The sequence below is a fragment of the Pseudopipra pipra genome, chromosome 2 (assembly GCF_036250125.1).
Source record: "Pseudopipra pipra isolate bDixPip1 chromosome 2, bDixPip1.hap1, whole genome shotgun sequence".
Classification (NCBI taxonomy): Eukaryota; Metazoa; Chordata; class Aves; order Passeriformes; family Pipridae; genus Pseudopipra; species Pseudopipra pipra.
Genome location: NC_087550.1, coordinates 25,329,376 through 25,357,116, shown reverse-complemented (window position 1 = coordinate 25,357,116; position 27,741 = coordinate 25,329,376). Strand labels below are relative to the sequence as shown.

At 42.5% G+C, this 27,741-nt stretch overlaps 1 protein-coding gene across 9 annotated transcripts; it reads left to right on the top strand.

Annotated features, from left to right (window-relative positions):
- The first annotated feature begins 2 nt into the window (after positions 1–2).
- Positions 3–27,017, top strand: B4GALT4 (beta-1,4-galactosyltransferase 4). Of its 9 annotated transcripts, none has more exons than XM_064644437.1 (7): positions 3–105; positions 13,308–13,787; positions 14,502–14,734; positions 18,164–18,351; positions 23,358–23,480; positions 25,812–25,931; positions 26,379–27,017. In XM_064644437.1, exons 2-7 carry the CDS (start codon positions 13,520–13,522, stop codon positions 26,518–26,520), a joined length of 1,074 nt encoding a protein of 357 aa, XP_064500507.1. In that variant the 5' UTR covers positions 3–105; positions 13,308–13,519; the 3' UTR covers positions 26,521–27,017. The 9 variants fall into 9 exon arrangements, with proteins under 9 accessions (XP_064500507.1, XP_064500501.1, XP_064500509.1 ...); XM_064644431.1 differs by lacking the exon at positions 3–105 and adding an exon at positions 152–239; XM_064644439.1 differs by lacking the exon at positions 3–105 and adding an exon at positions 154–239 and having other exon boundaries at positions 25,827–25,931.
- The last annotated feature ends 724 nt before the right edge of the window (positions 27,018–27,741 follow it).

Genomic DNA, 27,741 nt, shown 5'->3' with positions numbered 1-27,741 from the left:
CGTGCCTCCCGCATTTGCTCGGGAAGCCCGAAGGATCCAAGAGGCCAAGGCCCGCGGGCCCGCTATCTGCGCGCTGGCCGAGGGGCGGCCATGGCGGGAGGGGCCGTGAGGGGAGCGCAGCGAGGGGCGGTGCGCGGACAGGGCGCCTGCGCGCGCGGGTGGGCGGCGGGCCGGGGGCGCGCCGGGAGCGGGAACGGGAGCGTGTCCCTGCGGCCCTGGAACGGTGGGAGCGGGTTCGGGTGCGTGTCCCTGCGGCCCTGGGACGGTGGGAGCGGGTTCGGGTGCGTGTCCCTGCGGCACCGAGAGCGGTGGGAGCGGGTTCGGGTGCGTGTCCCTGCGGCACCGAGAGCGGTGGGAGCGCGTCCGCATCCGTGTCCGTGTCCCTGCGGCCCCGGTGACAGTGGGATCGGGTCCGTGCCCCGCGGCCCCGGGAGCGCTGGGAGCGGGTCCGTGTGCCCGCGGCCCCGGGAGCGGTGGGAGGCGCGGGCCCCGTCAGTACGAGCTCGGTGTGCGGGTCGGGGGAGCGCGGCGAGGAGCTGCCTGCGCTGGGGGCGAGCGGAGAGGGGGAGCACGGCCGGGAGCGGGTAAAATTGCGGAGGGAGGGTACGGGAATGAGCGCGGGGGGTAACGAGTTCCCGGCCGGTGTTGCGGTTCAGCGTTACCGAAAGGGTTTGGTTTAATTGTGCCTCTTCGTACTTAGAGCATCTGGTACGTGGCGGAAACTTTGGGTCATCTCCTGCAGCTGAGGGGTGCCGGGGAGTCCCTGTATGTGCGGGGAATCCCTCTTGGCCATCACAGGCAGGACTTAGGGGTGTGATCCTGCAAGTAAGTCTGCCGGCACATAATGCCCTGTAGCGTAGCGTTGCTGATATAATTGGGAACAGTTACGTATCTAAAAATTACATGCTAGATGGAAGTACTTACTGTACCGGGCTCAGGGATCCTAAGTCAGGAGGACGGCTGTAATGCACTGGTGTTTGCATTTTAACTGCAGCTTTTGAATGGTTTTGTGTTAAAGTAAATGCAGTACTAGGTGTCACTTTCTCCATTTCATGCATGGAGAAACTGGACCACGGGCAAGTGATGCTGTTCACTAAGATTTTTTCACTGAGGAGACATAAATTGCTTCATTCAGTGCTATAGGTGTTATTTTGGAGGTTCCAGAACAGTGATCAGAGAACTTGAAAGGAGACTTGCACGGGTTCATGGGAGTCCTCATTTGACAAAAATGCCCCAGGTGACGATGGAAATGTGTTTGCAGGTGTTGAGGAGAAGCAGAAGTGGGACTGTGAGCAAGAGTATTCAAGAAGGTTTTATTTCTGAGTCATAATATAAATGCGTTTAAAGTACAGCTGTGGTATGATTGCACACTTAAGATTTTCACAGCACTAGGGTAGTAATAGTCAAAAAGGAGAATACATGCATTCAGTTTCTTACTAACACTTGCTTGTCTCGAAGAGTTAACAATGAAGATCTCTTGTGGATTTAACATTTTTTTTCTACCCCTTCATGCAACAGCTATGGAAGTTCCCAAGGGACAGCTGAGTCAGGTTAGAAGACAGTTTTCAACAGAGAGGTTTAGAGAAGGGGAATATGAAAGTTTGTTGTAATTTAAATGGCTAACATTTAAAAAACAAAAAAACCTCATTTTGGGTTCAGTTCACATTCTTCAACTTAAATATTTACTATTTTTGTCAGTAAGATTGCTAGTTATGTGAGATGTTCTTTCTCCAAAGATTATTTTTTTTCTTTGCAACTCAGTGATGATTCTGTAAGTCTTCTGTTTTTAATTACACACACTGATTAAATATAGAATACTGTAAAGGATGGCTTTGGGGTTTTATATTATTCTTTGTCAGTATTCAACTTTGCTAATGTTTCGTGAACCTTTCTTTAACAGTGTGAAGTATCACCTTTCATCCAAGATACTGTTACTGTAAATGAGTTTCTTGGTAAAGAGTTCCTTTAAGTATGATTGATCTTGTTTTTGATTGATCTTGTTTTTGATTTATGTAGGTATTTCTTTGTCATTTTTGAAACAGCTGTGTTTCATTTTCACAAATACTTTTTGGTTAGAAGAAAAATTAATTTTTTTTTTAATTCTGGAAAGCTTGTTTTTTTCTTTTCTCTCTGGTTTGAGTTGACAAGTCCTTCTGTTTTAAATAATATGTAGGAAAAAACAGAAGTTGAGGGATGTTTGATTTCTGTGTTTTTATTATATGGTCTTAAATCTAAGTTACATGAATGAGTTTGGTGAACTTGGGTTTTGCTATTTTGAAGGTGGCATGCCTACAGATTCTGTAGCCTGTTTGAATGATGCAAGAGCTTGGTTGAAAAACTACTTTTTTGGCAAATACGTAGTTCAAAAGTCACCCAGCAGGTGTATAACTTGGCTAGCTGTGGTTTTTTTTTTTTTTCTTCAGAGACTAGGTTTTTGCGCTCCATATAAATGGGACCTTGAAAATGTTGTAAAACACTGAGAGAGAGCTTCCATCACATTTTTCATAACAGTTTTCGACATATTTAGGGGATTTTATAAGCATTGTGTCTTCTGTTTGAAATGCTTTGGCATAACTACAAGTAACATGCCTTACAGCTATGATTGTGTCATCTTAGTATGCTGAAAGCAACAGCTGGGTAATATTTATTTGTAAGGCAGTGAATTGTGGGATAAAGTTATCATGCATTATAATTCAGATGATACTTTTAAACTGAAATAATGATGGTCCTAAATGTATGCAGTTATAAACAACAGCAACATTTTTGGATCTGATGTTGGTTGGGCATCTGCAGCACTAATCCTATGTTCATCTCAGTCTTCAGTCTTGTGGTTGACTTCTGAACTCCTGCAGCTAAATGAATTCATCAGTGAGATGAGAAGGGGTAAAACCTGCACAGTAATGAGAAGTGAAGTGTTGGAAAGGAGCCACTTTCCGATACTCTGCTTTTGAGTTAAGTATCATCCCCCTCGACCTTCTCTCATCTTCCTGAAAAGAGCTAGAGCCCATCTACTGCTTGGGTGAGAAGGGCTGTAGAGAGACAGGAGCTCTTTAGCCCCAAGAGAATAGGAGAGAAGGAGCCCACATCAAGTGTCCCTTAAATCCACAAACACCCCAGCAAGATGTGGTGAGATGGGGAAAAGAGATTAGTAACTGAATGTAAGAATGATACACTGTCTCCTTCTGCCTGAAATTTTACTGAGCTGCTTGTCCAAAAGGTTTAATAGTATCTCGAGTCTCAGGGGTATATTTTTAGAATTACTTTCACAAGCATTTGATTAAAATTTCTTGTTGCAACATTGAACTAGTTTTGAATTTGAAAATGCTGTTCTAGGCCATACCACTTCCAAAGGGTTTGAGTTAGAGCCCTTAACTTGTATGTTTGAAACTTTTCTCCTGCATAAAAATCCATCTGCAGATTGGTTGAAAATTGGCATAGGTATAAATTGTGTTCTGACATGGAAAAGGTCCTGTACATTTAGTAGCTTAAAAAAGTTGTGCTATCTGTGCAGTTTTGTCATAGCTGTCTTTGCAGTAGGCCCTGACAATTTGTAATTCTTACTAAGCCTGCAAAAATAATAATAATAAAAAATAAAATCTCTTCATGCCTAACAAAGCTTAAGCTGAAATGTCTTTGGTGCAGTTCTCATGCTCTCGTTCACCCTCATGAGAAACAAATAATGGGATTCTGTTCTCAGTTATGCTTTCATAATACATGTTCAACTTTATTAGTTTTCATTTTTTTCACAACTTTGTTCATAGATACTTGTAAACTGAAAATTATAAATGTACTAGGTAGCCATAGGTCTACACTACTTAACTTCTATATTACTTTATCTCTCTGTGTCCGACACTTTAATTTAAAAAATATGTTGAGAAGTTGAAATAAGAATGTGCATTGTTATAATTTAGTGGTTTTCTCAGATGTTATTTTTTGTGCAGGAGAAAGTTGAGTTAGGAATTTGGCCAGGACTGTGCTGAAATGGTTTTTATAAAGTGTCAAAGCTTCTGACATTCTGTCATCCATATGACTGATGCCACTCCAACAAGGCAGCAGCTGCCAGAAAAAGATGGGGTATTGCTGAGTTGAATAGTGACCTGAGCATTCCATTTCACATGAGATTCATGTGTTCACAGAAAAATGTTTTACCATGTGTTTTTTCAGGATATTTCACTCATCCTGGAAGGGAAGGTGTTTTTAAAATGTGCTGTTATTTCTTTAAAAGGTATTTCCGTAGTAAGCATTTAGGGAGCTACAGGCTGTGCCAGTACTGTTTGCTGTGCCCCTCGCTCTGTCTCTTTGGCTGCGCTCAGTCTGACAGTGCCGTGTCTTTTACAGTGAGGTCAGTGGCTCAACTGTAGTTGTGTAACAAGAGAGTCCATTCATAAATGTGTTTCTTGGCCTAGAGATGTTAGGTTGCATTTCCTAGCGTAAAATCAGGGTTCATTACGTCTTAGGAAAGTATTGGAGTAGCACCCGTTCGTTTGGCCTGTGCTTGGTAATGATGTTGGGTCATTTGCAGAAAAGGCTCTGTATTTGCTTAGTAAAGAAAGCATAAGCTTTTCCTCTGGTAATCTCAGAAGCCTTAAAGTGATGTTTTAGGCACTAGAAGAGTTGGACCTGTTTATAAGTGAAATGTGACTGTGTAAAAATGTCTGCTCACCATATTGACTGGAAGTGTTAAAAGTAGCCGTATGTCCACTGTCTAATATTCAAAATAAATGTAAAGAACTGAGTAATGTTAAAGCCAAGATTGCTCTAGGGCTCTGTATTAAGTTAAAACGTCAACTGAAATTTCTTCTGCATTGGAGAAATTGTTGCCTCAAGTTTGCCTACCTGAAGATAGGTTTGTGTAGCTGTGGCAGAATAGTTATACCATGCAGCAGTGACTGTCTAGATGAACTGTTAAAACATGTCAGTTGGTTAATCTGAGGTGGTAGAAGTTTGTAGTTACTATTCTGGACATCAGCAGAGCTCACAGGTAAAGCTCAGAGGTGCATGCTATGTCTGGAGGCACAGGGTGGAGAGAACTGAGTGTGCCAGTAGTGGGCTCCGTGCCGTAGCAGATGGATATGCCCTGAAGGAAGCTGCAGCCCATGGACTGTAGCCTATGGAGAGGAGCCCATGCAGGAGCAGGTTTTTCGGGCAGGAACTGTGGCCTGTGGAAGGGATTCATGCTGGAGCAGTTCATGAAGGCGTCCTCATTTGGGGTAATGTTGAGTAGATTAACAATGGTGTCCCTGTTAGGGATAGGGTGGATACTGAGACGCTCCTACTTTCTTTTCTGTCCTGCATGTCAGAGTTAAGGATGTGTGGAGAGTGCTCTTTCAGTGCTTTTCTGCTATGATGTTCCCTTTGTATGAAACAGATTTATTGTGTTTGCTTGCCAAGCCTTTCCTCATTTACATCTGTTGCAATTTCTTCTTCCGTGATGCCCACAGGCACGGAGACTGTAAGTTGTGTAAGCAAAGTATGTAGGCTATTGTCCTGGTTTCAGCTGGGATAGGGTTCTTTTTCTTCATAGTAGCTGGTAGGTGAGTGGTTTTTATTTAGTATGAGAATCATGTTGATAACAAACTTATGTTTTGGTTGTTGCTGAGAAGCACTTACCCTAAGTCATGGACTTTTCCCATGTTCTACCAGTGAGAAGGCTGGAGGGACACAAGAAGCTGAGAAAGGAAATATCTGGGACAAGTGACCCAAACTGGCCAAAGGGATATTCCATAACATATGGCATCATGCTCGGTATGTCAGCTGAGGGGAAGGCTGCCCAGGGGCTGCTGCTCAGGGGCTGGTTGGGCATCTGTCAGCAGGTATTGAGCAATTGCATCCTTTGTTTTGTATATTCTAATTATCATTATTATCACAGTTATTTTATTTATTATTATTATTGTCTTCCTTTTCTGTCCCCTTAAATGGTTTTTATCTCAACCTATGAGTTTTCCCACTTTTACTCTTCTGATTCTCTCCCCCATCCCACTGTTGATGGAGAGTGAGGGAGTGGCTGTGGTGCGTAATTGCCATGTGGGGTTAAACCACCACAGTTATTTCCTCGTGTGTTATGTATTCTTTATCTTTTTTAGTTTGTAATTTAGGGAGTTGGAGCTACCAGTACTTTTGTTCTAGTTATCAAGTAATAAATAGTAAGAAAAGAATGTGGAGCCAGCACATCTGTGTATCTGTATTCTTGACATGACTGGAATATTTTAGCTGGCAGTGGCTATTACTGTAACCAGGCCCTGCAAGTGCACCTTGCTCTGTTTCTTTTTAACTCATATGTTTCCTCTGTAAAATTGTCTGGTTCTGAAGAGCTTGCAGAATGTTACCAGTCATTGTCTGGAAATGTCTGTTACCATTCTCCTAAAATAACCATGCCTAGTTAACTGAAAGCTGAGCTACTGTTTTTCTGCTGGTTGTCATACCAGGTTTTCTGACGTTTTTCAGTGGGAAGTGTAGATAAAGGATTACAGAAGGTTGCTAGAAATACTGCTTGCCTCCTGATGCAGCTAACCCCATGTTTCCATGAGAGCCTGTGCTGGTGCAGAGAAAGTATAGTTTGGGGACTGAACCATAGAGAAAGATTGGGACTGTGACAGTCAAGATCCAGGCTAGTCTGACTTTATGTGACTGATAAGCTGAAACATGCAATAGTCCTAAAAGTTTTTTCCACACTATTAAGTGTCTGGAACGAGGAAGTCTTTCCTCAAAACTCATGTGCAGTCCTGATAGTAGAGAAGAACTTTGTGGCATAGAGGAAGCTTACTGGAGGAGCTTTCAAATACCTACCTGCTTGGAATGTACTTATTGCACAGAGAGTTCAAACAGGTTCAAGTTACAGGAGTTTGACACTCATCATGAGGCTGTACCTGTCCTTTCTCTCCCCACATTAAGTATAATCCTCCTTACCCATATACCATATGTCTACTCAGGTCTCATCCTTTCTATATCTTTAGGTGTTATCTGTATTTTGACTGAAAGCATGAGAAAAACCTACACCTTACCAGACACAGGCGTGCTTATAAATTCCTCTAATGTAGGTGCAACTCTGCTGAAGGAAGTGTGTTTGCCTGCTTAATATAGTACAGCTGGGGAGGAGGCTTAGGAAGGTTGGCAGCAAAACTCTTCCAGGTAGCTGTGTGCCAGACCAGAGTTCAGCCAGCACCGCTGACATTGCAGTGCTGTCTCCCTGGTAGCCTGGGGGATCCCCAGATGGAGTGTTGTGGGGCTGAGTGGTGGAAAAAGCACCAGTGAGGAACAACCTTGCAATAATGAGTTACCTTTCATGAAAAGCCTGGTCACTGAGCCAGACTGGTTGCATAAAGTAGATGCTTCTGTCAGTGATGGTATTGTTATCAAATGGTGTGTCCAGGCAATAACGGAGAGGAATCCAGCAGGAGCACCTCGACTTCTCCACAGGTATGGATAAGAGGGTTGTCAGCTTGATCTACATAAGAAGAATGGTATCTCTAATATTATCTTCAAATGGAGCAGATGCTGAAAGGACAGTGATAAAAATTGTGGTTTGCTTTTAGGAGCAAAGGCTTGAGCCTTTGTTTCTAATTGAGTGGTTTGTTGTGGGAATTATTTGTAAGCAGTATTGCTTCTGTTCTGGTATGCCTGAGTGCCTCTGTGATGGTTCTGCTGTGCCAGGAAGAGAGGATGGAGGCTGTCTGCCATCCCAGGCTGGGACATAAGCTGAGGGAGGGGCACGTGGGACAGCACCAGAGAGCCTCTTTGGCCTGGGGAAAAGTGGGATGTGTTGGCACTTTTTTCTTTTTTTTTTTTCTTCTTTCATCCTATGATTTGAGCTGACTCTTTTCTGGAGCGTGTGAGAGGTAACAGAGGTCTCTTTATGGTGTGGGGTTTCCTGGACGAAAAGTGTCTGCTGCTTGCGAAGTGCTCTCCGTACTTTTTGGAGTGACTGTTCTACAGGAAGGAGGGATGTGGCAGCAGCAGTGAGTGGTTTAGTGTGCTTTCTTCATTTAGCTTGAAATTCTGAGAAGTGGAAGAGGGTTTTGTTTCAGGATTGGATTTCTTTCGTTTGTCTGTTGTGTTTTGTTTTGTTTTTAAATAGCCCATGATTTCATCATTTCTCAGTGCAGTTTAAATAGGTGGGCTTTAAATAGGAAGAGATAATAGGATTAGAAAAGTGTTGCATAAAAGAGGTGTCAAAAACTATTGGCTAAATGCCCTACTAAAAAACTAATCTGTTGAAAAGAAGGAAATGCCTGTGAAAGGAGCAGGTGTAGGCACTTGTAAAACTTGAGGATTTGAACTGTCCTGCATCGAAAAGCTGATGCTGTAATGTGATCTTTCTGCCTTGTCAGTTGAATTTAATTCCTTCTAGGTGGGTTTAATGAAGAAGATTACTGTACTTCTTCGCAAACCCATTGCTGCTTTTGATTTTGGCCTAGATAAAATAATAAATAATTGTCTGCTTAGTACAGAACTGATAAATGCAGTCCCAAAGAACTCTTTCATGCTTCGTTTCCTGCTTGAACTTATTACAGTTAGGTTAAAGTGAATTCTTGTTGTTGCTGAACCTGTTCTGCTACCTGTGGAATTTGTGCGAGAGCTTGATGAGGTCGCAGGAGCTTCTGGAAAATCCTGTGTGATGGAAAACCTGTCCTTACTGGACAGTGTGAAATAGGTAGAAAGTTATTTTGTATAAATTAGTAATTAGTTTTTCCTTTTATCAAATTAAAATATCTTTCTGGAGCTATCTTGCAAGCATTCCTTACAGGATGAGTTGTTTTAAATGCAAACATTAAAAAAATATAATTTAGGCAGTGTGTTCTCACTGATTATTATTACTGTTAAGCATTACTTATTGAAAAAAAGTGATCATGTGGATCTAGGCTTTAGTATAGTTATGGCAATTTTTTTCTGAAAATGTATCAGGGAAAAATCAATGTTTAGAAAATAAAGAGTTTTTATCAACTCCAGTTACTTACAAATTTTGTTTATAAGGTTACTTTCCATCACTAATATCTAGATCAGGGCTATCCGTTATCAGCCTTCCTGCTGATACTGACTTTGTCTACTTAGGAATTCTACTTAGATGAAAAAGAACAACTTTTAGTCCAGTATTTCTGGGTATGTCTGAGCTTGGTAGTGCTAGTGGCTTCACTCAGGCTGGTAGGCAAATGGGTAGGTTGACCCTGCAGCCCTTACATGGGGAACCATCTTGTACGTTTGTTGCTCACTTGTTCTGTGCTTACACAGTGTGTCAGACTCCAATGCACGTGTATTTCTGTTGGGAAAACCCTGGATGAAAATGGATGGGGTTCTAATTTTCCTAGTTTGCTTCGCAAGAAGTCTTGTCCATGCTGGAACCTTCCTTACTATTTTAGACTTCCTGGATCGAGAAGGGCAAGTTGGGGTGTCATGTTTTTGCCAGCAGGCTCAGGAATCAGAACAGAGGAGCCCCCCTGTTCAGGGAGGAGTCACAGGGCTCTGTGTTTCTGATCAGTTCCTGCAGGTAGCCTGTTATGAGCAGTGCCTAGAACCTTGGAACAAGCAAGTAGGGTTTGGCACGTTTCAAAAAACGTAGGCTACAGAACTTGAGTTGCCAGACAAGCTGCAGAGCACAGGGATGATTATTGGTACAGACAAGATGTTGGGGAATGCAGATTGTGCACTAATTTTGTGCCTCAATATGATTAGGGATATATTTAGAATTGCGTTAAAGTGTCTGTCTAGATAGTATATCTACATGTGGGTGGGGTCCTTTCACATTTTTCACTGATTTTGGAATTCTGACTAATGTAATATTTGGATAACTGTGTTTTTTTCTCTTTAATTTTTTTCAGTCATGGATTTTCAAATGTGTACTGTGGTGGTTTTGACCTTGTGGCCTGAAGTGCTGTGCCCTTCTAGCCAATTGTAACTTTCTAAACTAAGTTTGGTTATGCTTCACTGAGAATTTTCTTCACAAAAGTTGTACTTTATGTTCCCTATGAAAGTTTCTTGGTACCTTTGATGATGGGTAGATATAGCTAGATTCAGGTTTCAGAGCTATGAGAAGAGCTTAGTTGCACCACAGATGTTTTCCCACCCATGTTTGAGGGTTAGTAACCCTGAGTTACAAAATATAGAAACAAGAACCACGTTTTCAGTGTCTTAGGGATTATTATTTAAAGCAAGATTTGTTTAGTATTGCATTTTTGATTGAATTATTGTTTGCACATTATAATGTCTGACTGGGTGATCTTTTTTCACCCCCCACCAATATATCAACCACGATTTAGGGTTATCAAAGATGACAAGAAGTGCTTCCATAGGTACATAGGGAACAAAAAGAAGACAAGTGAAAATGTGGGCCTGTTGCTCAATGTGACAGGGGTCTTGGTTACACAGGTCACAGAAAAGCAGTTTTACACCTGCATCCTGGAATTTTAAAAACAACAACAGCAAAATATTTCAGAGCCTTGTTCTTCTGACTAATACTGCCAATTGCCTCCTGTTGTTTCTTTATGTCTTTTTCCATGGGTAGTTCATTTTTAATTTTATTTGTGGAGAAAAAAAAGAGTTTCTTATGGGAGACAGCCCATTTGCACTAGTCTGCATATCAGTGGTGAGCAACTGTCTTAACTTATTTTAAAAATTGTAAAGTGGGTAAAGTGGGAAGCTATGAATATAATAAATAATAAATTGATTTTTAGCAAACACCTCTTCATAGTCATTCCCTGCATATTAAGTTCAGTATCTTAACTTTTATATTGTCCTTTTCAGCCCAGGTTAATCTGGGACGCATTTGGGTTGGGTGATGGGGAAGGAAATTTCCTCCTCTTGTATGCATTTTGTGCAGTGGTGCCTTTGGTTTATTTTGGAGAAGATTACACCCCTCAGGGGACATGCTTCACCTGCTGAACACTGCACAGTAACTGAGAGGTTATGAAAGGCAGCAATTTAGATTATTCCGTAGAAACTTGCGGGTAGAGTTTAGATAAGCAAATTATAAGGTCTTTGATTTAATAATTACAGGCTGATATTACCTGTGGGGTCCACACTGCGCTCAGATGGTTCGTAGAGCTCATCACTGATTTCCTGTACGCAGCTACTGCAGAGCATAAGCTGAGGGGGAAGGGTGGACATTTTCTCTTTTGTTTGCATCCCTGTTGTTCTGGTGATAATACACTACAAGTAGTTGAGCTTAATGTATCTGTGAAATGTGTTACTGACTGCTCCTCAAAGTTGCTTTCCAGTTGTTTACTACAAACTGATGGTAGAACATAGTGCGTATTATCACCATGAAACTTAGATTTGCTGATCCTCTTGATTTTTTTTTTTTATTTTCTTTTGTTTGTTTGTTTGTTTGGTTTCTTTTTTTTTTTTTGTTTTCCCCACATGTATACAGCTGTCCTGAACTGTGTAGATTTCCTTATTTGTAGGTCAGTCGGATGCTGGGTGTTGCTCTGTTGCTGTTTTTTAATTTTTTTTCCTGTTCTGACAATAGAACAGGAGCTAATGGGTATCAACAGAAGAAAAACTAGTTCTATTCATCCTCTGGTTTCTTTATAGAGTAATAGAGACCCATGCTGTCAATACCTTACAGGCTATTCTGATGTTTTCCTGTGTGGAAAATCAGAGGAAAGAATGTTAAAGAAAAATTAGCTTAGTGTTCTCAATGTCTTTTAAAAAAATGAGGCAGACAGGTTTCCAGTGTAATTTGTCTAAGATTAGAAAGAATTCATTGGAAAATGTGTTCTCAGGGGCCAGAATATGGGGAGAGGAGGACTAAGAGGAACTCAGGATTCCCATCTTGTTTGTTTTAGTGATTCTGTCCTTGTGTTCTTGAAGATTAGCTAGAGAAAAAAAACCAAAACAAAACAGCAAAACCCTTCAAAAAGTGTGGTTATAATATGACTGCATGGCTTTTAAAAAAAATTCTATTTATTTATGGAGAACCCTTCCCTCTCCTCTTTTTCTCCCCTGCCTGTACTTGTAAATAATAATCTCTTCTCTGATGTAGCCTCTCTCTTTTTTTGCTCTCTCCTCTGTTTGTGGTTGAATTGGATGTGGAGTTTTATCACTGTTAGTGGTAAGATCATGGAAAGCTCTTCTGTTGCTTCCTTAGAGCAACACTGTGTGTTGTGTGTGAATGGAGAGAGCAGGTTAGCCAGTGCACGTAGTGCCTGCCAGGGGGAACAGCAGCGGGTCATTCCCAGGGAACCCCGAGAAGCTTGGGCAGTACATCCAGTATTTCATCTTGTCCGTCCTAGGTCAGGGTCCCACACACATCCCCATGAACCAGCAAAATTCTTCAGAAGACACCTGGGCTAATCTAGTGGGAATGTGGAGTTACTGTATTCCTTTTGCCTCTGGTATCTCTCCAGGGTCTCATGCATATTTTGTAAGCTGGTATAGAATAGCCTCACACTGTGTTTCTTCCGTTTGATCCAGCCTGTTTCACGTGCACTGTCTTTAATCATTGCCTTTGCTTCACTTAGCCTCAGTCCTTGTTCTTCTCACAGGTAGCAGTTTTCCTCTGTGTTTTCTGTATCAAAGCTCTCTTTATTAAAATTTCATTCTTTCTCTACTATGAGATGATAATAGCATCCAAAAGTATTGAGTGGTAACTGTAGTATGATGTCAGTGAAAGGCTGTATGAAAATGGAGCTCTTGAAAGAGGGCAGGAAATGGAACACAGGGCTGGATCCTCACAGACCTAACACTGAAAGAATGAACTTTTTCCTTAAAAAGCAGGAAGATTTGCCCCCTGCGGCAGCATGTAAGTGGGGAATACTGGGCAAAGACCCCTGAGGTTGTACTGACAGGCAGCAGATATGAAGGAATGATTTCTTGATGCAAGTGTTGTAGGATTCACACTGCATTTTGCAGAGCAACATAGCATCAATACTACTCTCTTTCAGAAGAAAACAGTTTAGTTCTGCAGAAGTTCATGTGGTTTTTATTTTGTTGGGGACCTAGCTTTACTCATAGCCAGCAGAATCTCTTGCTTTTAAGCTGCTGTTAATTTTGCTAGGAATAGAAGTAGTAAAGCCTGGATATTGCCAGGCACCATACACAGACAACGTGGGGTAGTGGTTGCACTTTCTGATCTGAAAAGAAAAAAAAAAAAAGAAGAAAAAAGACTGAGAGAGGAGAACAAAACAGGAAAATGATTTGCATAAAATCATGCAGCTTGTTTGTGGCTGTGTCTTATTTTCTGACCAGTTGTTCATACATGCTGTTCCTTTCGTATATTGTCGTAAGCTGGTTTCATGGAGTCTGTGAAGGTGTAGCAGTGGAGGTGATAGAAATTAACTCTCTCCTTCCTTTTTTTTTTTTTTTTTGTGGTCCAGGTTACAGTCATATTTCGTGATATTTGAAGAGCGAACAGTACTATGGCTCCATGAATTGCAAAACTGCAGGAAGTGTGGCAGCCCTCCCTACCTCCAGCTTTACTTCCTTACTGTGACCTTCTCATTGGGAACTTTGGTTTCCCCCCCACGGGATATGCAGTGACCTGCCTTGGCACCAGAGCAGAGAAGCAGTTTGCAGATCAGGGAGAACCATGGCCTTGAGCTTGAATGTTTTTCACCTCTTCTCTAAGTTCAAAGTATTGGTGCTTGTCACTTTGGTTTTGATGGTGCTATGGACCACATTCAGTTACTTTGTGGACTCCAGACAGGAAATTTCGAAAGCTAAGAGCGTGATGGAGGTTTTCAGGAAGGTAACTAGCCTGGTGGACAGTCAGAAGGAAATGAAGATCAAATCAAGTGCAAATGTTCCTGTGGTGAAGTCATTTCAGGGTCCCTGCCCAGCTCTGTCTCCGTACCTGCGTAAGTGATGGTGCTTCTCTCTCCTTCCTCATAAATTAATCTCCTTTGGTACTGCTGACTTCCTTGTGGTTTTACAGTTGGATATCTTTCCTGTGAAACAAATACAACACAGCCAGTTGCAGTAAGCACTTCTGGATGAGGAAGTGACTTGTGGCACAGACTGCCTGTGCGGGTCCGGCTGGGAGAGCAGCCCGTATGGTGCTGTGATTTGCATTTTTGGCTGAAACAGCTTTGGTAATGCAGCAGTAACTTGGCTACTCTGAACAGCCTTTGTACTCTGTTGAGGCTTTGTCTCTCTCTTTCTTGGCCCCCTAAAATTTGGTGGGGTGGGCAGGAGGTTGGGAGTTGATACAGCCTGGACTGCTGACCCCATATTCCATACCCTGTGACCATGCCATTCATCATGCTCAGCAATAAAAGCTGAGGGAAAGGAGGAAAGGGGGATGTTCAAGGTGACAGTGTTTGTCTTCCCAACAACTGCTGTATGTGCTGAAGCTCTTCTTCCCTGGATGTGGCTGGACACCCCGTTTAAGCAACTAGACAGTTGATACCCTCTCTTTCCACTGCCTGTGTAATATCCTTGTAGCAGTAGTTTTCTCTCAGAAAGGCAGGAAAACCTGGGTTTCTTGTGCTGGTTAAAGAGTGCCTCATTAAGCAACTGGACTATCCACAACCTGAAATGACTCAGGAGAGGTCCTTGTGCTTCTCCTACAGGAGGTGCCAGCAAACTCACCTTCAAACCATCTGTTACACTAGAAGAAGTGCAAAAGGAGAACCCTCAGGTAGCCAAGGGCCGTTATCACCCTACGGAGTGCTCAGCACTGCAACAGGTGGCCATCCTCATCCCACACCGCAATCGAGAGAAGCACCTGCTGTACCTCCTGGAGCACCTCCACCCCTTCCTGCAAAGGCAGCAGCTGAACTACGGCATCTACGTTATTCACCAGGTGAGGCAACAGTGCAGAGATGTGTTTGGTTTAGGGTGATGTTGGTGCCCTGCAGCCCAGGAAGAGGCTGCTGCCTCTGCTTTCCACATGAGTCCTCCAAGCCTGCTTTGAGCTCAGCTGCTGGGGAATATTAACAGTGTCTTTTAACTGGTGTTGATTTCTCAGTCTAAGTAACTTACTGTTTCTGAGTTAGTGTTCAAGGTAAGCACCTTCTGCACTGCTAGTGCAACTCCTTTCTCTTACAGTATGCACGCTGTGACTAGGCTGGCCTGTTTTCTGTCTTTACATTTGGAGTTGTTTGAATCGAAGGCCTCAGTTCATATCCAACCCTTCTCCCCCATCTGCTTGCTGGTGGTTGTGCTTAGTAAGACGTGTGTGTCATGTGGTTGTACTCACCTTTGCTTTCTCAAACCAAACATGACAGCTACTGCTTGTAGCTGCTTTATTTGCCCAGCAAGGGTGGTGGGAAGAAGTTGTCATGGCAGAGCACTTTGTTCCTGGAAGATTTATTAACTTCTTTTTTTACATTCTTTGTAGCAATGCTGGGTCTAGTGGCTAAAACTTGAGCACAAGTTTGTCCACATCATTGTCGTTCATCAAGGTGTTTATGTTCTACTTGCATGAGCTAGAAGGAGTATACATTTCTTTTTTGTAATATGTTGTCTTTTCCTTGATCTCTTATCATGTTTACTTTCTTTTACTCTCATTTACTTACATATTCTGCTTTGACTCTAAACAGACTTTTCAGATAGCAGGAGAAAAAGGTGATAAATTAATACAGTTTCTCTTTCCTTCTGTTTAAAGAACCTAGAGTGAATTAACCAGTATGAGGCAGTGCATTCTAGATGAAACCTTACACTTTTGCTGAGTGCTTCAGCAGAACAGCAACAAAAGTCATGGCAGGATATTTTCACTTGGAGTGGACTGTTCTTCCATTGTTTAGAGTCATCATGTGGCCTGTAGAGTGGAAAAACTGAGGCTTTTTTTCTGCATTAATATGTACTATAATTGTACATCTATTGACTCATTCCAGGTAGGCAGCAGTGGTGAGCAATAAATCATTGGGAGAATGGTTATACCTTCTTATTTAATTGAAATATGTGAGGTGGAGAACTGCTGTTGTCATGTTAGCAAAAAGTAATACAGAAGTATGAAAGTTTTGTCTGATGTGAGCAGCACTGTCAAGTCTGGACTTGTTCTAGCAGAGATTTTTCTTGGAAGATTGGAAGGTTTCACATAGCTTTTCCATGTACATAGGCATACCCAAAGACTGGTCTAACAAAAATCTAGGGAAAATCCATTTTTACTCTTCAGTTGTGATGTCATTAATTGTTTTAAATATGTTTTGAGGAAAGAAAAACAGGATTTAACTATTAAAATACACAGTCTACTTTGGAGGAAGATTAATGAATGGATCTTTTGTATTTTTTCTCTGAGCCATTGAAGGGTGTACTCCAGATTTCTTCTTTATGGGCTACTTGAAACATCTTGAAAATCGTGCTTCTCTATGTAAATGTGCTGAAAACAGTGTGAGTTTGTAATCTCTGAAGGGTGAATAGTTCCTTTCCAAACGTGAATTTGTTTTGTGGTCAGTGTTCTTCTTCCATAGGAACAAAGGAGGACAATTCTCTCCTTGATAAAGTATGAGAGTAAGTCTTGCTGTTTGTTGAGCATGTGGTCTGACACGGAAAACTGCCCTTCCTGGAAAGCAACATCAGCTGCCATTTAGCCGCTGTGGTGGCTTGCACTGATGAGGAAAACAGAACTTCAGCAGATGGTAGATGCTGCTCCTGAGCTAGGCTGGATTTGATACTCAATACAAGTGATGTTTTCCACATGTACCTTACCAGCCATCGGATTTGTTCTGTTCACTCAGTAACTTATGTTTTCAGCATCAGGGGGAGATCATCTGATGGCTATTTTCATATACAGGACATTTTAAGCAAAATGAACAAATCCCCTCCTTCCCCCCTAAAACATACTAAAAAAACCCACTCAGAAATTGGACATCATAGATTTTGGGTGAATTATATCTAAATTTTTCCTGTAAAATTTATTCCCTGAGAATGGAAGCAACTGATTATCCATCTCTTAATTTCTCAGAGTGGGCACTGAACTGTGTTTTCCGGCCTGCAGGTATAGAGCCATAAATCCCATAAGTCTTCTTTGTGCAGAAGCAGATGGCTGTTAGTGATGGTGAACAAATGCTGCTTTGGAGCAAAGCATTACTTTTTAGAGCAATAAAACATGCTTTGTATACGAGAGCTTTTCCCTACAGCTCCCTGTTCTCAGCTTGGGGAGGCCACTTCTTTATCATTTTCCGTGGAGCCTCTTTCCGTCCAGGTATTTTCTAGTAAATTTGCTAGAATTCCAAGCAATTTCTCTTGAAAATGTCTTTTTTATTCTTTCAAGTACACCAGGTTCCTAGCTCTGGAAAATGACTGCCCTGTCTGTTTCTGGGAGTGCTGGCCTTGGCCCTCTGGCTCCCAGGTGGGAAAGTGAGGGAAATCACCACTTTATCCTGAGGGGCAGAAAACCTTCTGCAGGCTGGAACATGTGTGCAGTCAGGTAAAAAATAAATAGCGAGATAAGCACACCTATTGCTCCGCAGTGAATGTTGACATGATAAGCTTACAAAACTGCTATGTGTGTATGTATATACCTATACTTCAAAGGTGAAAAATTATGTTTTTGAAAAGCAGATACAAACTCACTTATAGCAAAAGCTAACAATGAAGACTAGTACGAGTCAGTCGAAGTCCTGTACTAGGAGGTGGCCCTGTGCAGCAGCATCATCAGGTTTTAAGTAGGAGTTAAAAATGAAGAGATCCGCTTTTTACTTCCCACTCTGCCGTCTGTGTGTGATCTAAGGAAGTACAGGGTACTCTTTCAGCATTGCTATCCCTGAAACCGAGTGGACAAGTATAAATCATTTGTGGCAAGGGCTCTGACATCTAGAAACTAGTTAGCATGGGATTAATGTGGGGGTTGGGTTTTGATTTGTTTAAAAAACCCAAGCATTTACATAAGCCTTTCTGACATGGTTGTATGGAATACCAGTTTCTAAACTGTGTACTGATACCTCTTTTGCTATGGAGCCTGTTGGGAACTCCAGGACAGGGTGCAGCAATGGCAGTTAAACTGCATCATGGATCACTCATACTTCTGGTGCCCAGATAATCGTGGGCTCTCCTGGCCCTGGCTGCGTGTTTTCGTGATGAATAGAGACTGAAGAAACCCTTTGCGTCACTGGCCACTCTGATGCTGTGCCCAGTGTTGTGGGGCAGCTCCTTGTGCAGTTACTGCTGTAAAGGCTGTGCCCCATGGATGTGGTTGCAAACTGTGTGATCAGGACCAGTGCCTGGGAATAGTTCTTGTTTAAACTCTGTGACACCTTCTTCAGAGTTTTTTTTCCATTCTCTTCCACAGGCTGGCAACACCAAATTTAATCGAGCTAAACTGCTGAATGTAGGATACCTAGAGGCCCTAAAAGAAGCGAACTGGGACTGTTTCATTTTCCATGATGTGGATTTGGTGCCAGAAAATGACTTTAACATTTACATGTGTGACACACAGCCAAAGCACCTTGTAGTTGGCAGGAACAATACTGGATACAGGTAGGAACCCAGGAATATGGAAAGAATATCAAACTGGGAAATACCACATTATTCATAATGTTCCTGTTCAGATGGGGCTGTATGCTGGTATCTACCCGTCCTCTTGACACCAGGTTTCTGGTGGTAACACTTCACCTCTCTGGAGTGCCTTCTGACTGCACATATCTGTACAGACATGTCTGAGATCTGCCCTGTGGTCACCTGTACAAAGGATCCTTGTCATCATGCTTGTTCCTGGTGTCGAGTTAAAGGGTGTTGTGAGAGGAAAGCAACATGCCAGAGGTTGTGCTGAGACCTTCTGTCAAAGCTAAAAGTGCATTTGCATTTTACTAGTCCTGTGATTTGAGGGTGTAATCTTACTATAACAAAACTTGCCACTTACCTTTGCTGTTTAAGAGGTAATATCTGATATTGAGAGCTCAAGTGTGAGAATTTGCTAAGGGATAGGATTGTCCTTTAATTACTTGATTAAACAGTGTCTGACACAGCATTATTTTGATTTTTAAATGGGTCCCCTAAGTGCTTGCCTGATACAAATAATTTAAAGTGAAAAGTCAGGTTCAGTCCACCTCAGAGAAAAAAGGCTTGTGAGCTTGGTGAGTTTAATGACTGAAGTGTTTTCATTGAAGTTGTTTCTTTCAAGATTCACTTCATGTCATGTCACTCAAAATATTGATTAGAAGTGGGCTTTGCAAAAGCTGATCTCAAAGTACTTTGAAGTAAAGCTCTTCTTCACTTCTGGGTTTCCTTTGTTAAATATAGGAGAAAGAGGTGGGATGTGCCAATTCTTATACAAAATAATATTTATTCACTTTTCAGTCATTTAGCGAAAACTTGAACACATGCATATGAACTGGGCTTGTGACAGGCATTTGGATCACTGTGTCTTGCAGAGAGAATGCTGAGGGTTACATGATGGTCATTGCACCAAAGGAACAGAAACACTTAGCTCTCAATTAGCTTTAGTTAATTGACAGGCATGTAGAATTCAGGCAAATAACATGGCACAAAGCTTGAGGGACTTTAGTTAACCTCCTGTGCCTTAGTTCCTGCAAGTGTTTTTCTTAGTTAAACCTGCAGATGGACTTTTGCTTTTATTAAGAGATCTTCTTACTGTTAGTCTTCTCATGTTTCTCCTGTTTATGTAAAGGAGCTGTTGGTATAGGTCAGCTTTATGCTTTGGCTTTAAAGAGTACAGACTAAATGTTTTTGTTGTGAATACCGTGCACCAGCATTCACTAGACTATTGGTGGTTTGAATTTGTTTTGAAGTTTTTCTGTGTCACTGCCTGTGTTTACACATCCATGAAGTGGGGATAATAATGCTCTACTTTCCTGGATATATCTGAAGGGACTCAGATCCTGAGCTCAAGAATGATACTTGAACTGAGCTGAGACCACAGGTTGAAATCCCACATGGGTGACCTCAGTGTTTTGCTGCAGCTGAGATGAGCATGCTGAGACATATTGCTCAGATAAGGTAGAGAAAACTGAAATCACACATATTCTGTATTAACGCAAAGTATCTGAGGCATGAATGTGGGTTTTTCTTTTTTTTTTTGTTTTGTTTTGTTTGTTTATTTGCTTGTTTTTGAGTTTCCTTGTGGGGGATGTTTTTCTTCCAGGGGCATATCTCCTGTGGTGATCCAGTGCGCAGTAATCTTAGCAACCGTGCTTCTTTGGAGAGCCAGTGCCTTATCTTTAGCTACATAAACTACAGCTCAGTCTTAGATTCTTTAGATAGAAGGTTTATGTACTAAGGCTTTGAAGATAAGGGTGGAAAAACTTTTTTTGTCCTAGCAAAGCTATTTCTTTGAGACCAGCTCAACATCATTTCCTGTTTGACATATCCTATAGTATGGTTTCTTCAGACCGATTTTAAAAATTATGGAGGAGCTAATATTCCCTTGTCCTCAGGGAAGAGGTGGTTGAACATTGTTACAGAGGTGCATTTTTGCAGATGATGTCGCCTTAGAAGCAAGACATGCCTGGGCCCTGCCAGTTCTGTGCTGCCTGAGGAGGATTGAGTGGGCAACACTGTCCTGGGTACACAACAACTGAATTGTTAGGGTCGGAAGGGACCTCTGGAAATCATCTAGTCCAACCCCCCCTGCTAAGATGTCACCTTAAGCAAGTGACACGTAAACTCGTCCAGGTGGGTTTTCAGTGTCTCTAGAGACTCCATGACCTTCCCAGGCAGCCTGTTCCAGTGCTTTACCACCCTCAGTGTAAAGAAGTTCTTTCTCATGTTGAGGTACCTTCTTATGGTTTAGTTTATGGCGATTGCTCTTTGTCCTTGGAAAGCGTGGAAAAGAGTCTGGCACCGTCCTCTTGGCACCTGCCTTTGAGATATTTATATGCATTGATGAGATCCCCTCTCAGTTTTCTCTTCTCCAGACTAACCAGGCCCAGCTCCTGCAGTCTCTCCTCATAAGAGAGATGCTCCAGACCCCTCATCATCTTTGTAACCTCCTCTGGACCCTCTCCAGTAGCTCCTCGTCTTTCTTGAACTGTGGAGACCAGAACTGAACTCCAGATGTGGGCTCACTAGGGCTGAGTAGAGGGGGAGGATCACCTCCCTCAACCTGCAGGCCACACTCTTCCCAGTGCATCCCAGCTCTGGCTCCTTCAATGTCTGCCTCTCCAGTGGTGTAGGGGAATTATGGGGTGCATAAGCAAGCAGTGGGGTACCATACGTGGATGCACGGGTGGGCAGTCAGTTCCCAAACCCTGCCAGGCTGCTGGAATAGGGGGATATGGTACTGTTGGTGACTGGCAGTGCAGCCTGAAAGCATGGCTGGGGAAGGCTCTCCCCTGCTGTTGCTGCTTATGGGACCTTCTTGCTGTCCATTCCACCTGTTCACTGCATTTCTCTGGAGTACCTATAGCAGAAATCTCAAGGTAGTAATGTATAATTAAAATTTGATGGGGCCTCCTCTACCTTATGGTTGGTCTCCTCCAAGAGAGGAGATAGAGGAGAGAGAACAAATCTGTTCACAAGTCATGCCTGACCAACTTGATAGCCTTCTCTGATTTGAGTAGCTTGGTGGATGAGGGAAGAGTAGTGGATAATGTTTATCTTAAAAACGGCTTTCAACACTGTCTCCCATAATAGCCCCATTGACAAAATGATGAAGTATGGACTAATAAGTGGACAGTGACATGGGATAAAACTGTCAGAACTGCTGGGCTCAAAGGGTTCTGATTAGTGGAGCGAAGTCCAGCTGGAGACCAGTCACTAGTGGCTTACTCCAGAATTTAATACTAGGGCTGATACTAATTAGTATCTTCATTAGTAACCTGGAAGATAGGGCAGATTGCATCCTAAGCAAGTTTTCAGGAGATAGAAATCTTGGAGGGGTGGTTTATGTACCAGGGCCTTTGTCAGGCTGGAGAAGGTGGCCAGCAGGAATCTAAAGAATTTCAACAAATGGAAATGCAGAGTCCTGCTCCTGGAGAGAAGTAACTTCATGCACCAGTAGCTGCTGGAGGACAACTAACTGGAAAGCAGCTTTACAGAAAAGGATCTGGGCCAGTGATGTATCCTTAGCATCTTGGACTGCATTAGGAGGGGATTTGCCAGCAGGTTGAGGAAGGTGATTGTTCCCTTCTACTCAGCACCATGGAGATGATACCTGGAGTGCTTCGTCCAGTTCCGGGTTGCCCAGCACAACAAAAACTTGGATGTCCTGGAGCAAGTCCAGACAAGAGCTGTGAAGATGATTAAGGGATTGCAGATCTGACATGTGAAGGGAGGTTGAGAGTGCTGGGACTGTTCGGCTTGGAGCAGAGAAGGCAGAGGTGGGTCTTGGCAAGGTCTTTACATACCTGATGGAAGGGAGTAGAGGTGGTGGAGCCAGACCCTTCTCAGTGATAGGCAAGAGGCAATGGGCACAAACTGAGATACAGGAAATTCCATTTACACATATGAAAAAGCTTTTTTAGTGTGAGAGTGGTCAAATACTGCATCAGGCTGCCCAGAGATATTATGGAGTCTCCATCCTTGGAGATGCACAGAACCTGAATGGACATGGTCCTCAGCAACTCACTCTAGCAGACCCTGCTCTGAGCAGGAACAAAAATCAGCCAGAAAAATAGTCTGAGGGTGGTTTTTTTTGTTGTTGTTTTTTTTTTCTTGGTGTTTTTAAAATTATGTTCATGGTAAACCAGGAATAATAATAAATATTGCATCTTTGTTTGTCTGGCATGTAAATTGCCACCATGGATACTTCCTAACCCTGGCAATTTGTTCATCTGTTAAGATTCACATGCAGGTAGAGATCCAAATGCAATCTGCAGCCACGTGCACATCACCGGAATTGACAGGGACAGGGTGTTAGAGGCTGTTTTGTAATGTTCCCTTAAGGGCCAAGAGAGAGGAGGGCATAATAAAAAGCAATTAGCAGAATGGTGTAAGGAGATAAGTAAGCATGGTATGTAAACACCTTTTTAAAGTAGGTGCAATTTTCAGGAGGAGGAAAGTAGAAGTTAGAAATTAATCTCCTTTAGAGCTCAGCTCCATTACATTGAGTTACTAAGTAACTTGCACTGTGCCTTACCCTGGAATTGTTCTTGCAATATCCCATAGCACATGCCCCCTTGCTGTGAGCTGATTTCATTCCAAGTTTTTCAGATTCAGCTCTTAAGGTAGTCAATGGCTTGCCATCATTACTGCAAAGCTTCCACTATGTTAGTGTGTAGCTTTGTTTTCTACACATCAGAGTCCCTGAGGTGAAGTGTCTTTTTGGCTGGCAAGGGGAATCGTGTAAAAAGAGAGAAGCTACTGAAGAAGACTCCATTCTCTCTGTTGGAGAGTTAACTTTTTCTGGCCTAAAGCAAATGACCATCTTTTTGTCAAAAGAGGAAGGGAACAGGACCAGCTACAAGGATTTGTGCACCGTTAACTCTGTGAAAGACAAGTCTAGATCTGGAGTTTCAGGGTGATATTTTGATTGTCGTTAAAATTTGACTTTTAATTCTTCATTCTCTCTTCTTGTGTACCTCTAGGTTACGGTACCGGGGATATTTTGGAGGTGTAACTGCTCTAACAAGAGATCAGTTTTCCAAAGTGAATGGATTCTCTAACAACTACTGGGGTTGGGGTGGAGAAGATGATGATCTTCGAATCAGGTAAACGAGAAATTGGTTTAAAAAATTTCTTAAAAATTGGTGTGACTTCACGCCAAGCTTCCAAAAGTAGAACAGTACAGGGGCCTTCAGTTCCAAACAGTATTGCAGTGGGGATTTGAAGTGCAAGATCCAGTTCTGTGAGCAGTTTCCTCTTTGCAAGGGTTAGGCATGCCTGAGACCTCATCCTCTTCCTAACAGCATTGTTGATGGTTGGGGGTGGGTTAAGGTATTTGCTTGGTTTGTTTTGGCTTTGTCTCAGCCACACAGTATTTGTATTCTTGCTTGGAAATTGGTTATAATGGAAATAATGAGATTGAATTTGGAGTGTGGTTTGCCAGAGACACTAAGGTATTCAGTTCCAGTACTTTGCAAGTGTGAGAGTGTTTTGGTGGGACTGGGTGTTTTGCGTTCACTGACTACCATGATTTACTCCGGCCAGGGCTTAGTTTGTATGTGGGTGCTGTTGATTATTGTAAAGTTAGCAAATAATTTGAATTTTAGAAAGGCTGCATATATATGCATATATCCTTTGCTCTTGTTAAAACTAGTTTTGCAGATGTGTCTGTTGAAGTAGGGTGAGTTTGTTAGTTGAGAGATGTTTAGTGGGGCAAGGAAGTCAGCAAAACTTACGTTGATCTTTTGCGCTGTGCCCAAGAAGAAACCTCTAATCCTGCACTGCTGGTGGTGAAGGGGGGGAAAAAACCCCACAAACAACAGAAAACCCCCCCCAGCCCTGCAAACTCTGCTGGCAGAGTTGGTTTGTAACGTGGGTTACAAACTGTCGTTCTTAAGTGGTTTTCCTTTTCAGCTGATTAAGTGTTGGGGACATAAAAGTCGTATCCCTGGTGATGTTACATAATTGCACAGGGGATCAAGTGTGTTAAAGTTAGGAACTTCCAAATGAAAGCTTTTCTTCTGTGTCAGTTCAGTAATTAGTCAACTGTATCTCAAGAAATTTAAAAGGTCTACTGGAGACATGGATTTCCATCCCTTCTTAATCACTTTTTTTCCTTCCTACCCCTACCTAGACACACCAGCTTCTCAGTGACCTCTTGGGAACTGGCTTTTATCGTGGGTGGCTTGGTACCATCTTATTTCCCAGCTTCCCGTGGGTGACAGTGGTGTTTCAGATATTCCTGTGGGCACTGGAGAAGCAGCTGTGCAGCAGACCAGCAGGACTTACTGAGAGTCTCTGTGATGTTTTCAAGGGGTTGGAATTGCAAGTGATGCTTGTGCGTGGCACCTCTTAACTTTGCAGCTGTTGGTCTTGGTGTGGAAACCAAGTCGTACAACACAGCGTGTGCACTGCAACTTCTCATGCCTTTCCTCTTGGGTGGGTCTTGGGCTGGGATGGAGACAGTTTGCAGGGGTAGGTAAGGGCAAGTTTGCCGCCTCGGTGGGTTGCGCAGAGACATCCTTGGAGCCTTTCTGAGTGAAGTCAGCAGATGGCAGCATCCCTTCAGAGCTGTCAGAACTCAGGCCTGGAGGGCTCTCGGGTCCTACTGTACTGCCTCCAGGCCTGTCCTAAGGCATGCATCACCAAGCGACTTTTCAGATCATTTGTTGTAGTTGTTTCATAATTTACTGCTACAAAGTAATTTGAAATCTGAAAGGGGCTCAAGTTTTTTCAAATCTTGGTTTCCTATTGCTGTTTCAGCTGCTGAGTGACTAGCAAAGAGGTGGACTATTCCTTAATTCCATTGTCATGATGTAAACCCTTTCTGCTGTCAGAGCAAAATTGTTGTGTTCCACAGATATGTTTAAGGTCAAAAGCTCCAACCAAGTGCCTGATGTCAGACACTTAAATCCGTGCTTGGGGCTCAGTGTTTCTGGCATTGTTCTCAAAGAAATATTCTTCATGTGAACAAATAAGAATTTTTGCAGCCATTAAAGAAGAAAACAAGCTTTTTTTTTCCCCCCTTCTTTTTAAGTGGAGAACTATTAAGTATGGGGGTTTTATTGCAGGAGTTGAGATAAACTTGTTGCAAAAGGTGTGGAAACTTGTTACAGAGCAGACCAGTCAATACTAATGTAAACATACTCTGCTGTATAATGTGTGCCTAAGCTCTGTGCGATCTCTACTGTACTAACTACCTGCTTCTGTTTAAGAGAAAGGTGTGTGTGTGTCACCCTACCAAACCTTTTCTCCAGAAATGCAACTCTGAGCCTCATTTTGCTGGCAAAATGGGTTGTAGAAGAGATGCAGATGAGTTTTTACGACTCTCTATACTTCCTTCCATAGCATCTACAAAAGATGAAGTCTCCAGTTTTTGTTTTGTTTTTTTTTTTCCCTTAATAGCTGGCTTATAGCTGTTGTCTTCCTCATACCAGTATTGCTTCTTCCAGGGTTGAGTTGCAGAAGATGAAGGTGGTGAGGCCATCTGCTGATGTAGCCAGGTACACGATGATTTTCCACAACCGAGACTATGGCAACGAGGAGAATCGAGAGAGGTGAGTCAAGAACAGTGTTCCACCTTGCATTGTCCCGGTCTGTGTCTGGGAGCCAGGCACCTGGCAAAGGTGCTCTAGGCCAAATAGGCATTTTGTGGTACCCAGGGGCTCTGGGGGCCACCCCTGTGACAACACTGTTCACAGCTGGCAGTTGTTCTGTACCTGAGATCTTTGTAGAACTGATGAGGTGGTGTTCCTTAGAAACTTCCAAAGTTATAGTTATATGGATATGATTTAAGCATATGATTTCAGAGATTAAACCAAAGCACTTTTTTACTCCATATCTCATTGTCTGTGTTGAGGACAGGAAAAACAGGACTTTACATTCCCAGTAGATAGGTAATGGCAGTAGCTGTTACTACTGCCAAATTTACTAGTTAGTGGGAAAGAGGTCAAAACTCCTATCCTGTGCATATCAATGAAGATTTTTCTCCTCTTTCTCCTCAGAATGAAGCTTCTACGTCAGGTATCTAGAACATGGAAAACAGACGGGCTGAATTCTTGTTCATACAAACTGCTCTCAGTGGAACACAACCCATTGTACATCAACATTACAGTGGACTTCAGTGTGCAGCCCAAGGTCTCATAGGGGTGAGCACCACACAGGTTATAGGAAATGGCAACAGATCTTGTTTGTGGCTGCTGTTAGAGCAGAGGGCTTCTGGCACTCTGTTTGGAAGAGTGCTTCAGTAGCAAAGAAGAAAGTAAAGTGTTCCTTCACAGCATCTAATTGATTGGTTGAAAACTTCCTTTTGTGAGGACTGGAGCTATGGACTGACCTGAGGGACAGGTCCTTCTGTTCTTCTATGCACTTTTTGCTGGGATATTTACAAAAGTGTCCTTGTTTGGGCTGGTCCAGTGAAAGGACTTGAACTAAGTCACTGAAAAAATTTTTGATTTGCAACTATTTCTAAACTTTTCTGTGATCTTATTAAAAGCACAAGAATTCGTCAACAACTACAAACTTAATAAGAAAAGCTAATTTTTTCTAGCCTGAGTAAAAACTGCGTGTGAGGCAAGGGCAATAATGGTAATGGTCAAGGAGATGTTAAAAATCTCTCAATAAATGCAGTCTGCTGAACTCCACAGTGTCTCTCATCCTTCAGTCTGCAGCATCCCCTGCTGAGGGACTGTGGCAGTGATCAAAATCTCGATGCTGCAGCAGGATGTGTGTTATTCTCCGGGGATCTGGAAGGAAAAGCAGTAGCCAGCTGTGTCAGATGGAGAGAAAATCCTCTCCACATTTTGGGCCACGCTCTTAGTAGACTGTGTATTTGTATACATACCCAGGCTATTATTATTTTTGAGTCTTGCTGAAGAAGACAGGTGAAAGATAACTAACTGTTCCACTGTGCTACAGGATTTGTGCTAATATCTTGATTAGAGCACTTGCCTTACTGTATTATACTTAACTGTTCTTATATGTAAATGTGAAGCCAGGCTCAGGAGAGTTTCTTTTAGGACATATTTCAACTGTAGAGAAGACTGAAGCTTTAAATGTTTTTTAGGTGTAGTGGGATAGATGCAGCTTTTCAGTGAACAAGGAATTTTTTTAATCTTCAAGTAACAAGCAGAAATACCCAGTGTCCTGCTCTCAAAATAACTGGACCTGGCAGGCAATGCTACAGACTGACTGGGCAGACAGAGAAGGTTTACAGCAAGGGCAAGGGGCTTGGGCACAACGTGTCAGTCTCAGGTAAGTACAAATGCATTCCTGCCAGGGTCACAGCTCCATTGTTGACATGTTTTACTTAGTTTTTCCTCTAGTATTTAATTTTTAGAAGTATTTTATGTTGAAGACTGCTCAACC

Coding starts and splice junctions, on each gene's coding strand:
- B4GALT4 (XM_064644437.1), top strand. CDS start 13,520: ATGGCCTTGAGCTTGAATGTTTTTCACCTCTTCTCTAAGTTCAAAGTA. Junction 13,788..14,501: donor AGCTCTGTCTCCGTACCTGC/GTAAGTGATGGT, acceptor CTTCTCCTACAG/GAGGTGCCAGCAAACTCACC. Junction 25,932..26,378: donor AACGAGGAGAATCGAGAGAG/GTGAGTCAAGAA, acceptor CTTTCTCCTCAG/AATGAAGCTTCTACGTCAGG.